Here is a 13,810-nt window from a genome sequence, read left to right as displayed (position 1 = left end):
CCGCTGCTGCTGCTAAACACGCGGGAGAAATGACAATCGATTGCCAATATTTGACGGATTTAATTGTTCAATTAAGTTACCGATTTATTAGGAAAGCTCGTTGCAAAATACTACTTGATAGACGTCGCACCGCAGAGAGGAAACAATCTCTCGTTGGTCACGCGATTTCATGCGGACCCTTACCTTAACTCCTCTCCTTCCGTCCCTCGGAGCGCTCCAACAGAAAATAAAAGAAAACCTCTCCTTTTAATATATTGTTTAAGAGGAAGAGGTTGCTCGGCGATTACTAAACCCACAACTGTATATAAATATATAAAAATGAGCATCCGTCTATACAGACAGAAACGACGAGCATTATTGCCTTCTCAATTTCACGCTTCGAGTTCGTTTTCACATTGCAAAATAATCTTCTAAAATAGAGACGGAAAGTTAAAAAACGGTGCTTCGGTACTCGAAAGTTTAGCGTTCGTTTTCATCATTTTTTTTCCTTCCCTGCTCGTAGCAGCGAGGCTGAAATAATTCAATAGTGAATAGAAGCGAGAATTTGATCGGTGAATTTTTCCAAGAGTCCCGCACACTGGAAGAGAAACATCGATTATTCGATGAGTGTCAAACGCATTTGAATCGGTTGTTCGGGCAGGTTTGCAAACAGCCTTTAAAAATGAAAGTCGAATGGAACTGGGGAATGAAAAATAATGGTGAAATCGGGCAAAATTCGCGTTGGAAATAGGAAAAAAATGAAGAGCGGATCGGAGGCTTTGAAAAGTTGTGGATTGATAATAAAAAAAAAGGGGGAGAGGAAAAGGCGTTACGCGGGAGATGCGGTGGGAGTTGCCGCGAGGGGCAAACACACGGTACATCACTAGAGAGTTTTAACAGTCACCGAAATGAAACTACAAGCGAGCGAGTGGAAGTCAGTCAGTCAGTCAGTCAGCCAGTCAGGGGAAGAAGAAGCCAAAGCGGCGAGCCACCAGCAGAGAAAGTGAGAACGTCGTCGACGACGACGACGACGACGACGTCGAGGACGAGGTGGACACCGAAGAGAAGAAAGACGACGACGACAACGGCTGCGAGGAGCCCGAGAAGCACGAAGAGAAGGCGGCCTGTTCAGGGAGCTCGTGCCTCTGTATACGTTAGTCGGGCTTTGAGTCAGCTTGCCTCGAAGGCAGTTTATCTTTAGCGTTGGGGGCCTGACGGACTCCTCGGTGGAGCGCGCGAGGTAGCCGACTCGAGTCCCGAGACAGTGGAAAGTGCCTCGTTTAACCATCCTGCGCGCCGACTATTTATTCAGCTCTGTTTAAGCACAAACTTTGTTTATATTCCATTTATTTCGAGCCAATTCATCGATTCGAAAAGCTACGAGAGACCTTCCGGAGTCAGTGCGCTTGGCAGTTCCTTAAAGCTGGCTGGTTTGAATTGAGCGGAAAATCGTCGCGTATACCAATGTGAAAATAATATCGATCGTTGAAAGTGATTTTTTCCGACCCTTATGGGTCTGGAGTGCGCGATTCAGTCGTCAACGAGCAGCCCTTTGAAGAACTCTCGAAAAACAGACCTCAAGGGGGTTTAAAGTTGAAGAATTTCTTGCACGAATGGCCAACGGAAACGTACGAAGAGCGCATATAAAATGATCAAATGAGAGAGGCGCGATGCGGGGGAGGAAACAAGCCGATTAACGCTGTCGAAAGGAAGAAAAATTCTTTTAGTGATCGCACTTCATTTCGTATCGAATAAATAACTCATTTAGGAAAGGAACGACGGATCGATGATGCGGAGCAAGCGCGATGAAGGCGTGCGAATCGGTGCGAAATTTATAATACTTCAAAAATTCGGCGTTTTTCAAAAACGAGTTTAGTGCCTTGGCATTATTGAACCGACCGTTTGCTTCATCGACGACGAAAAAACACTCGGACTATTTGGACTCCCCGTTCGGGCGATATCAGACTTTTGGATTATTTGGAAGGAAAAATAAAAAAAAAAAAAAAAATCGACAAACAAAATAGAAATCGGTAAGTTTCGTTCCACTCAACAAACTATTGTTATGAAAACAGAAATTGGGATAATTTCTTCGGACAAATGAACATGTTTAGCCTGCTCGTTGTTCTCATATTGTTGTCTTCATTGTTGTTGAAATTTCCAAGTGCTCAAAGGATTTGCCTTGACCATGGAAATGTGATACTACTTTCACTGCCCACGTGCGTCCCGCGATCTCACAGTACACATGTACATTTATACACGTACATAATCTCTCGGTTGACTTTCAGTGTCGGTACTGGCTGATTTTGCTCTTTCTCTTTCATCGAAAACTCGTGAGAGTGAAAGAGTCACGGACTGAGAACAAAAAAATTGTTGATTCAATAGCAATCGATGTTATTGGAAGAACTGCAGCGTTAAATTATTTTATTCGCTTAATCGTTTTTAACCCTGTGACGATCATTTAATCGGCACTTTTTGCAGTCTCCGAAAAACGAAGCGTGGAATTTGGAAAAATGATCGTTGAAGGAGTTTGATTTAATATCGCGAATAAGATAAGATACGAATGAAAATGGTTACAAATCGAAAACGAGCGAGCGGCTATTTTCGACGGGAGAATTCATCGCGCGTTTTGTTGATTGTTTTTTTCAATTCATTTTCGATCGTGTAGTATTACGTAAAAGTAGAGAAAGCAAGGGAAAAATACGCGTTTGTGTTTATATATATATATGTATGTCGACGTCTTATCCAACATTTGGAGAATTCCACGAATCATCGAGAGACTCGGAGTCGAAATGAGTGTTAAAATGAAATACTCGCGCGGTCGTCTTCGAGTGAAAGTGCTTCCGGGGACTTTCGAAACAAAAAGTGGCCGTTCTCGCTTTATTGCACCGCGCGCACCTCCACGTTGAAAAAAAGGTGCTTCGTTTTTGTTCCCGAGGAAGAATAAAAATATTCATTTGATAAATATATACGATTAACCGATCGGGATAGAGGTCGAGTTATTGGGAATGAATTTTACTCGATATCCGCAACGATTTGCCAGCGGTCAAAATCGCAAAGACTCGGCATATCTCACAAAAAATTGCGCTCTTCACCGTCGACGAATCTTCATTTTCCACGCGATCGCGCGGTGAAGAAATTGGAAAATTTGCGCAGTCTTTCGAATCCACGAATAGCGTCGTAATGACACTTTAATCAAAGTTTTATCAACTTTTAGAAAGTTTTATTTCCCAAATGTACGAGGGATCGTGATCTAGGAATTAATAATTCATTTAATGATTGACGTGTTTTTTGAAGGCCGGGAAAAAGGGGCGGAGACCGGGCCAAAAAAGGGGAATGAAGTCCGCGGTGAAAAGTGGCGAGTGGGAGGGGTGGGGGGTCAAATTTCCGTTACACAATGGAAAGTATTCGTCACGAGAGCGGCTGCTGGCTATCAGTGAATTAGACCGAGAAGAAGGCGCCGCGCTCTCTTTCAAGGCCACGAAGAAAGAGTGGAACTGCTTCCAGCATACACGAGAGATTCATTTTTACAGGCGCACACCGCAAGCCCAGCGCGTTCCCATACGAGTACGAGATCCATCTGGGATTTCTTCGAACCGGTTTTCCAGGTGCCGCCGGAGCCTCCCGTAATTAATAATAACAACGGTATGTTTTCGGCTGCCGAGGTACACCGAACTTTCGTAGGCGGGAAAGAAAATGTTTTACGCGCCGATGCAACGGAGCATCTCGGATGCACACGTGAGCCGCGACTCATACGAAGACTGAATGCGCGTTCAGCATCGAAAAGAAAATATGAAAGATGCTAGCTTGGAAAATCATTTGGCCATGAAATTTTGACGTTGCGACATCGAGTCAGATTTCTCGAGAGCAATGGACCGTTCGTTAGTAGATTGGGATCGCGTTTCGTCACGAAATCTTTTGTTTTCACTCAACGATTGCACAATTAATGAATAATTGAGTCGTACGGTTTGATGGACGAGGTGTATTCGAGCAGCTGAAACGACGACGAATTTTGATAATCGGGATGATAAACTTAAATAACGAGTTCGCGAGAGAAAAGTGGGAGAGAAAGTTTTACGCGGTCCAGCTGACGAGGAGCAGTAGTGAAGCAGCGTCGGGTGATGCTCCGAACTCGTAACGAAATAAACAACGTTGGAAGAGAACTGGGGGAAAAATATAATGAAAACAAATAAAAAGATTACGAGGAGGAAGCGTTCGCGTACGACCGCGGCCTCGAAAATCTTCAACACTTTCGTATTTTCATGGACTCGGACACGAAGGCTGCTCCAGCGCCGGATACAGGAAGGTGAAAGTTCGTCTAAATCTTCGCTAGACCAGACGCGACGATAGAGATCTTTGGAGAGAGAGAGAGAGAGAGAGCGCGCAAGAAGACAGAGAAAAAATGAAACGAATTACGATCATTATAATATACGAGGTAAAATGAAGAAATATTTGCTACAGAGAAACGCTCTCGTGATTCGAATACAATAATGGAAGCATCAAAATTCGAATTAGCATAAATAATAATCGGGAGAAAAAAATGAAGAAAATGCGAGATAACGAGGTAAGTTGGAGGAGAATCCATTCGGTCGCATCAATTATGCGCTCAAACGTTGATGAATTGCAGAGGACGAAATTCCCCGAGATGTCGTCGGAGAAAGTGAACGCGACTCGTCCATCTGCTTTAATATCCTGCGTCGCACAAGTGTATTCAATGATTTCACGGAGCGATATCAATTTGCCATTTCAACGATAGCTCGAACGACTCGCTCTTTGAAAAAGATGGAAAAAGGAAAATGAACGTGTCACGCGGAGAGTGCATATTATTTATATAATTCATGAAACTCGTTGCGAATGACAGTGCAAAAGCGTGGAGAACGTGAAAGTGCGGGTCTCATCACGAAGATTTGTTCATCCGGAAAGCATTTAACTCCTCATGCGGGCGGCGTTCGATCCGCGACTGCAAAGAAGCGCGATTTCGAGCAAAAGTAATAGCGAACGATTGGGCCGCGAAGCCAACGTTTATCAAACCTTTATTATTGGCGTTTGCGATTGTTTGCGATAAATTAGTGGCTGGAGAAGCGGGTGGATCGAGCTGGAACGGCGTGAACGTGAACTTCACACCGCGCGTACTTTGAAAAACACACGAAGAATTATTATTGTACGTGCCGGCGCGCACTTTCACTTCTGCCGAGTCGGTGCCGCGTGGCCGTTGCGAGTCACGATGGATCCGCACGAAAGAGTTCATAATGACCCACTAACACTCGGGATCGTTCGACTCGGCTAAGCTCGCCGCGCGCCGGCAAGGACGCTCCTCATTGGACCAGCGACTTTCGTCTCGACGTCTCAGCCAAAGTGATGCTGATAACGAGAAGGAAACACGCGCGGGAAACTCCCTCACCGAGTTCCGCTAAAAAACGAGATTCCCGATCGACCCGAAACGCGCGTTTCGAGTTTGCCGCTGGATCCACGAGATTCGAGAAGACGCGGGCTCGGGAGCGGGCTTTTCTCTCAGCTCGATTGCCTAACACCACGCGAGTCGATAAAATAATTCGGTTCCGGGTTGGAGCGAGGAACGTTACTCTTCTACTTTCACTTATACGCGCTTCCTGGCGCACGGAGTCACTTTTTCGATGCATACGCGTACGGGTTATTTCCATCCGATCGCATCGCCGACGCAGGCATATGCGAGCGCGATCTGCTCTCTCACGACGAATCGGCGAATAACGCGCCGAGCGCTCCGCCGACAATAAAATTGTTTCCTGCTCGAATATATACTGGTTTTCTCAACACGCCGAAACGCGCGCGCGCGCATCATTATTTTTTTAAATTTCTGCTGCAGAGGCCCCGCGTACGATGACGACGTTGAGAAAGTGCCGCTGGTTTCTGACCTTGGGAATGATAACTCTGTGGGTTGACATCGCTCGCGGATCATCGAGCGGTCGCGCCGGGGACATTGGCCTCCGAGCGCCATTAGGAAAATCGCCCGCGGCAGTGGGCGCGATATCGAGCGGCCTTGAGAGCATTGCCAACCGAACGGATCCGAAGGACGAACGGGTCGCGAGGGAAAGACGTTTCATCCGTTTTCCGACGGGCCCCGGAGCCATTTACGAAGGGCCCGGACCGACCGGGAGGAACATCGCTTTCACTGGGATCCGCTTCGCGCCTCAGCATCCGCAGTATCCGCCGTGGCGACAGCAGAAATCTTCTTACTGGAGATCGCCGCCGTCGTCCTCGTCCGCACCCAACGAATATCCCAGGCCGGTGATGGCTCATCGCACTCCGAGGCTCATTTTCAGGGACGATTTCCCATCCTTGCCGACCGGTGGAGCCGGTGTCTCCTTCTTTCAGTCGAATCAACTTCCCGAATTGGACGAAGATTATCGAGGTAGAGCTCACTCAGTCAAATATTTCTACGGCGACGTTATTCCAAATACAATTTATCCATAATCGAGCGCTCCTCCCATTAATCCACACAAAATCGTATGAATTTTAGATTTTTTTCCAGACCACCGCAAGCCCATTGCCAACGATTTTCCAAGACTGGACACAGGTACGTGAATCCTTGGCAATATATTTCCTGAGAATATTTCATACCGTCGCTTCGGCTCGAGATACACGCGAGCCTGCCGCTCTTTAGTCGCATATACTCATGCCGCCAGTCCCTGCTGCTTTTTGTACATGCAATTGTGCGATGTATGTTCGATTGTCTTTAGATTTATAATCATTGATCGTGTACTCGTTAAACATGGCTTGTGTCCACTAACATTTCGTCGCATTATTTTTGCTCTCTCGTGTTCCTTTTTATCACCGACCGGAGTTAATACGACGACGATGACGACGACGACGACGACAACGACGACGACGACGAATCAGACGGAGCTTTTTGGACTTGGAGTGTTTGTTTTCCTCGGGGTAACGAGACGCGGTGGTATACCCGGGTGGATAAACTTTTGAAAATACTTTTTCATATTCCTTTTACGAAGCGTGTATGAATGAGCGTTGAAGCGAGTGGGCAAGGGAATGATAAAGGGAGGGAGAAAGAAAGATGGAAAAAAGAGAGCTTGTGTATTTGTCAGCAGAATCGCGGAAAGAGAGCAAAAGACCGCTGTGGGAAGGTGACGATACTTTGTGCGCTGACGGACGGAGCTGTGAATTTTTTCTTAAGTGCTGGATGTCCGCCGGCCTTTTGGACGGCAGTTGTGGTGGGATTATGTACGCTTGTTGCCATCGCAAAGACGCTAAAGCTATTAGCTCATCACCCGATTATAATACTATCACGAGCGAATCGACCAGAGATCATTTACAGCCTCAGTTTCCACCGGATATCGACGCATCGAATATCGAGCATCGTAAGTTCAGCAAGGCGTTGTGTATATAAAAACAACAACCTTCGCATGCTTCACGTACATTGCAAGTTCATCGAAACCAAATCCAAATGACGTCCTCGTCGTTACTATTTCATTAAGGTAGATCATGCCCGAAGAATCGTATTTTACCGGTGTTTAAATTCGATCGACTTTCATTCCCTAATTAAAGACATAATCACTTTAAATTCATGTTCAAGTTACTAATTCGAAATTTTAAATACATTTTTTCAACTTATCTTTCGGCGAATGAACATTTAGACAGCGCAAAGGAAGATGGATCGAGAAAAAAGTATTAATTAAAAGACAGAAAGCTATATGACAGGAATGGGCCGAGCCAAGAAGAAACGAAATACCGAAATAAGCAAATGTGAGGTTACACGAGTGCTCACTACCAACTTCGTTCTATCTTTAACGCAATGTATCTTTATTACTAGTAAGACAATCGTCTCGAATTTTTTCCCATAGCATCGTCGTTGTGTACGTTTTTCATAAACTTCGTAAGAGGCGTTCATTCGTAATGTGCGAAGACAAACGATTTTTTACGCATAATCTCTATGACCCTGTGCATTTTTATTCATATTTAAAGACGATTATATCAATAACGATTGAAGAGGGTGGATCACGAAATCAAAATAATCAGAATTTGAAACATTCTTTGGTATCAAGTATACAAATACAATTTTTTTCAAATTTTTTTACCACATTCTTATCGAATAATTGAACGTTAAGGAGGTTGAAGCGTATCTTATGTTAAAACTATTTTTCAACTTTGCACGTTAAAATTTTTTAAACAGAAAGCTTAAGACAGTATTAAACTTTGGTTTCCTGTCGTGAAATTGAGATATTTATTGTTGAAGTTTGCAATTTTTTGAAAGCTTCCATAAGAGCCCATGCTTAACCTTGTCATTTTCGACAATGAATATCTCGATTATATATTATTTTATGCACGAGATGTATATGTGTAAACTCTATGCTTATACAGGTGAACTTTAGTGTTCAATTACTCGAGAGCTATGTGGTAGAAAAATCAAAAGAATTTGTATTGTCTTATATATTTTTAAAGAATAAATTTATCAAATTTCATTAAATTCTTATTATTTTGAAATTCTTCATATTTTTAACATGGTTTAGCTTGGCAACATTGTATCGTCGCGATCCACCCTCCTTAAAACGAAGCCTTGAATATTTGATGTGCGTGTCAGTCGACTATTCATTTAAACTCTGCGTAGATTTAAAGACTTTAGAAAATCGTTTCGTGCATGAGCTACCTTAATTATACTACTTCGAAGAATACAATCGATTAAGTTTGAAAAATGTGTCTGATGTACACAGAATAGAGTCGCTTGTTTCACCGCCTCCAAAATTTCTTGCTTCTAAAACCCGACCGATTTTGAAGAACTGTCGAACGAGCTCACTTCGCTGAGCTTCCGATTTTACGTTTTCTCCCATTCACAGTCGCAATTCGCAATTATTTCAACTCACGAATCTATTCTTCAAATCGGATAACTGAGCTTGTTCAAATGAATTTCATTGCCACTTGTATATTTCCGAGTCGATTTAACGTGGAAACATTTTGAGAGATTAATCGAAAAATGGTGCATGCTGCAGCAGGATTGGCCTGGGATTGCGTGTTGTGCATTGACTAACGAACGAAATGCTCGCCCTTAATTCTGCCGGTGGATGCCGATAAAAGGTCTCGCTCAGAGAATAATCGGTGGCGAATGTACTGTTGAAAAAGTAGGGAAAACAAATATCGCTCCAAGTCTGAAAGTCCCATAGTTTGTTTGTTTGTTTCGTGCATTATCAAAGTAAAAACAGCGACGAAGATTTTAGCATAAATAAAGTAACTGAAAAGTGATTGATAATTGAACGATTGGGGTTGACGTGGTCGGCAGGTTGTGGAATATCGACGACGAAACAAACGGCTCAGAGACGAATAGTTGGCGGTGACGAAGCCGGCTTTGGAAGCTTTCCGTGGCAGGTACGTCGATTTTTCAATCGGAAAAAAGTTTCTCAACGACGAATTCAGACTAATTGTATTTTTTGCTTCGACTTTAGGCTTACATAAGAATTGGGTCGAGTCGGTGTGGCGGAACGTTGGTCAACCGATACCACGTGGTGACCGCTGGTCATTGCGTTGCCAAGTAAGTCAATCGTTTTTTCCACCGAATTGCAGAATGTCTGCCGCGATCAATTCTTCGCGTGATTACAAAGTGAATTTTCCTAGGGCAACTGCTCGTCAAGTTCAAGTGACTCTTGGCGATTACGTCGTCAATTCAGCCTCGGAAACGCTGCCGGCTTACACTTTCGGTGTTCGCGAGATCCGAGTCCATCCCTACTTCAAATTCACTCCCCAGGCCGATCGGTAAGAAACTTTTTTCCACTCTTTCCTTCGCGAGGAATCCGAGGTGATCGAATCTTTCGTAATTCTTATTTTATTCCGTCAAAAGGTTCGACGTCGCGGTACTGCGACTCGATCGCCCGGTCCACTACATGCCTCATATTTCTCCGATCTGCCTGCCCGACAGAAACGAAGATTTTTTGGGACAATATGGTTGGGCTGCGGGTTGGGGTGCTCTGCAAGCGGGTTAGTAAACAAATATGAAATCATTGTGATTTAGAACCGTTTTAAAAACGCTGCTGAGTCGATAAAAAAAGTATTTCGTCTGCCATTTCTTAATGCCTTTATTTCGAAATGATATTTTTTGACTCAAGAACATTTTTTCGGAGCAGCGAATCGTTAGCAGCAAAATAAAATTCGTTCGTTCAACGAGAATCGTGTTGGTTCGAACACTCGATTTCCTAACTCAAACGAATATTTCTCCCTCCAACAAAAACATGGTTGTTCGAATCGACAAATATGCTTTCTCAGCGTAATGAATTTTGAATTAATCGAACAAAATCATAAGAGAGAGCAAACGAATGATCAGAAAATCTTAAGTTCTGACCGTGTTGATTCGTTGTGAAATCTCTAATAAATGAAGTCACAAAACGTGGAACAATCCTAGAGAAATTTTCAAAAGAACTGATCTTTCGATGATTTTCAAAAGGATCGAGGCTGAGGCCAAAAACTCTGCAAGCTGTCGACGTGCCAGTGATCGACAACAGAGTCTGTGAGAGGTGGCATCGATCGAATGGCATCAACGTTGTTATTTACGACGAGATGATGTGTGCTGGATATCGAGCAGGGGGCAAAGACTCGTGTCAAGTGAGTAGTGGTCGAAAAATCATTTGAGGCCTTATACATACACTTGCAGCGGGTGAAAAAACGTGATTTTCTTGGTTTTTTTTTCGACAAGAAAATAAATGTTTATTGAAAAGCTGTGAACGACATTCAATAGCACATATTTTCATGTACTTGTACAAGCCGTATTCCAGTAGCACCTTTTTTCGAGCATCAGTTGCGGTGGACTTGAAACTAAAAGACCATTAATCCGATCCATACAAAATTTATACCACTTATTTATTATAATAATAGCTTGGGCCTGGACGAAGGATTTGTGAAAATTTTGATTTAAAAAAAAAAATGGCGACAGTTTTAACGAAAAATTCATCTTTCGAGGTGCTAAATTTTCAGTTTTTTTGTTACAATTTTTTTTCCAACAAAATACGAAATCCTTCATCCAGGTCTTATTAGCTATTATTATAATAAATAAGTGGTATTAATTTGGTATTGATCGGATTAATAGTTTTTTAGTAATCGTGTCCACCGCAAAGGTATTTTTCAAAAAAGTCGATTTTGAGATAATCGCGCTTCAAAATTCAAGTATTAGACAGTGAAATACCCACAGCTACGAATCTCATGCTCCGGTCTTTATGAAATTTGGTAAGAATATTCTTCAGACATTGTATACTTGAAGAATATCTAATGAAAAATTTTCGACTTTTCCGCCCATCACAAGTGTATATAAGCCCTTAAGATGATGGATCAGTCGGTAATCACAACCGTGAGTGCGAGAGAGATAGTTGCAAATTTTGAAAAGGAAATTTTTCCACATCGTTCGGCTGATCAAAAAAATAAAAATTTCATCGGATTTTTGCGATCGTGCTACGTACGATGACATTTTTATTATTTTAATCGGACGAACGATGTCAAAGAGTTTCAATTTCAAAAATTCGAGGTGTGATTACCGACTGATCCATTATCTTAAGGCGTTAAATCAAAGTTCTTATGGAAACTCTATGCTTATACACGTGAACTTTAGTGTTCAATTACTCGAGAGCCATGCGGTAGAAAAATCTAAAAAATTTTATATTGTCATAAATATTTTTAAAGAATGCATTTACCAAATTTGATTAGAGTCTTATCATTTTTAAATTTCAATGTTTTTAACATGGCATGGCAACATTGTGTCGTCGCGATCCAACCTCCTTAAGAAACGGGATAATTCGTGAGTTTCCGTTGATACAAATGCAATCGAAACGTTGTTTGTTCTCCGGGTTTTCTAGGGCGATAGCGGAGGTCCACTGATGCTGGAGAAAACGGGACGATGGTACTTGATTGGAATCGTATCGGCAGGATATTCCTGCGCTCAGCCAGGACAGCCAGGAATTTATCATCGTGTCGCAAAAACGGTTGATTGGATAACTTACGTTATAAATTCGTAGCTCAGTGAAAGCGCGCGGTGATTCATAAGTGAGAGGAGCCCCGAGAAGATAAAATTCTTTCGGGGTTATTTCGATTCCGCCCAATCCTTCGACAACGAGAAAAAAAAAAAACGGTCGAAAGGGCAAACATACGTGAGCAAAATGAGTGATTCTTTATTAATGACACGACGATATTTATTACTTTTCGATTTTTTACTTGTCCGCGTGCGAATGTGCGAATGTGTGAACGACTGTTTTATCCAGAGCATGAATTCGGATGGAAAATTGGCCTGTTGATACGTCGCCGAATCAACTTTCGTTGTAAAAAAAGGGACCAACTGTTTAGGCATTAATGTGATACATCCGTTGTGTAAATATTTAACGTCACATATCTTTACATGTTTTTATATCTATTTTATTGTCAGTATAATTATTTTTATCCAAGATAATAAATTATGACGCATTAATTAAATCGCGACGAGTGTTGATGAATTCTGTTGAAATTCACACTCTGTCGATTCATCGACGAAGCAGTACTTTTTCTTTCTCGTTTCAAATATCTTTCTTTAATTTACGTGTGTTTTTGTTTATTTATATTTATTATTTGTATCAAATAAACACGACTTTCCCAATGTCTATCGAGAGCACCACGTTTTTCTCAATTCCATATACATTCGATGTGACGGATTTGAAAGAAATTTCATTTCTTTCCCCCGCCCTCATTTCCACCTTACCGTCAGTCAACAACTCTCGTCCCAGTCCAAATACATCCGGAGAACCAAGCGTACAGAGTGAACTGATCTCATTTTTACCGTCTATGCTGAGCTTTCCCACGCGGTGATCGACTCAAACTCTGCTCGAGAACGTTATCGAGCAATTTGGAGCGCAGGAGCGAGGTTTCTTTACCCTCGAGCGATGTTGCAGTAAACGAATGCCACAAAATTTGTTCGCGCCAGTTTTCATCTTCGACATTCGATTACGCGTGGCCTGTTTTCAGCTTTTTCTGTTCTCTCTGGCAGATGGCTCTGGTAGATTTGTTCGAGGAGGACGAGCAGGATTCCCGAGGCTCAAGCTTTTGTATTTTATTTTTTCAATGAAGAAAAAAAATTGAACAGGATTAACACGTAAAAGAATTTCAATGCTGAGAGAAAATGAAAAGTTTTTCGTCTTCGATGAAGAATGGTCAGGTCGCGAACAGTCGAAAAATTTGATGAGGAATTCGATGACGAAAATGGTAGCAAAAATGCTGCTTGATTCTCTCGAAGCCTGCTCAAAAAACGTCGGACAATAAATTCCGGAGAGACATTCCCCGCCATAATTGTGCATCAGTGATTTCATTGGGGCAGAAGTACCCAAGGAATAATCAATTATGAGTTTAAATCTGTAAGGAGTGTATATATAAGTATCGGTGGAAGGTAGACGCCGAGGAAGAGGAAAATCGTATCGCACCACGAACTGAAAAAAAGTTTCGTCTCCCCAGGGAAATTATTCAAGGACGATTGGCGAGAAGGCTTGAAAAACAAGCGAAAAAAGCTCCGAGTTATCCCCGTGGGCTCGTGACAAAACAGGGGAAGAAAATTCGATCGAATATTCTCGTTCTCCGCCTTTTCAACCAAATCATATTTCTTCCAGTCCGTCGTTTTTTTTATCCATTGCACACCTCTACATTCTTTGCCTGATTGTGTTCATTTTTATAATTGCAAAAAAAAAGAGCTTTTTCAACTGCAGACGTTCAGTGATTCATTCGAATGTTTAGAAAAAAAAAGGGGGAAAGTCTCTCTTCGCAATCTACACGGCTGATGGGAATTTTTGTTCGTCATTTTTCGTTCGCACACGATGCGGTGATCCGACGCGGTATTGCTTCGGGCTCGGAGTCA

At 42.5% G+C, this 13,810-nt stretch overlaps 1 protein-coding gene across 2 annotated transcripts; it reads left to right on the top strand.

The window, feature by feature from the left end:
• The first annotated feature begins 890 nt into the window (after positions 1-890).
• Positions 891-12,560, top strand: LOC122413019 (serine protease 33-like). 2 transcript variants are annotated; one of them, XM_043423084.1, is made up of 10 exons: positions 891-2,009; positions 5,819-6,364; positions 6,473-6,529; positions 7,059-7,328; positions 9,242-9,327; positions 9,405-9,490; positions 9,574-9,711; positions 9,797-9,933; positions 10,397-10,554; positions 11,796-12,560. In XM_043423084.1, exons 2-10 carry the CDS (start codon positions 5,833-5,835, stop codon positions 11,952-11,954), a joined length of 1,623 nt encoding a protein of 540 aa, XP_043279019.1. In that variant the 5' UTR covers positions 891-2,009; positions 5,819-5,832; the 3' UTR covers positions 11,955-12,560. The 2 variants fall into 2 exon arrangements, with proteins under 2 accessions (XP_043279019.1, XP_043279020.1); XM_043423085.1 differs by lacking the exon at positions 7,059-7,328.
• The last annotated feature ends 1,250 nt before the right edge of the window (positions 12,561-13,810 follow it).

Source organism: Venturia canescens, chromosome 7 (genome assembly GCF_019457755.1).
Source record: "Venturia canescens isolate UGA chromosome 7, ASM1945775v1, whole genome shotgun sequence".
Lineage (NCBI taxonomy): Eukaryota > Metazoa > Arthropoda > Insecta > Hymenoptera > Ichneumonidae > Venturia > Venturia canescens.
Note: the sequence above shows the minus strand (reverse complement) of the source record. Positions and strands in the feature narration are given on the sequence as shown.

What these genes read in the sequence shown, in the direction of transcription:
- LOC122413019 (XM_043423084.1), top strand. Translation starts at nt 5,833, where the DNA reads ATGACGACGTTGAGAAAGTGCCGCTGGTTTCTGACCTTGGGAATGATA. An exon ending in ATTGGACGAAGATTATCGAG is followed by an intron (nt 6,365 to 6,472) that starts GTAGAGCTCACT and finishes TATGAATTTTAG; the next exon opens with ATTTTTTTCCAGACCACCGC. An exon ending in TTCACTCCCCAGGCCGATCG is followed by an intron (nt 9,712 to 9,796) that starts GTAAGAAACTTT and finishes TTCCGTCAAAAG; the next exon opens with GTTCGACGTCGCGGTACTGC.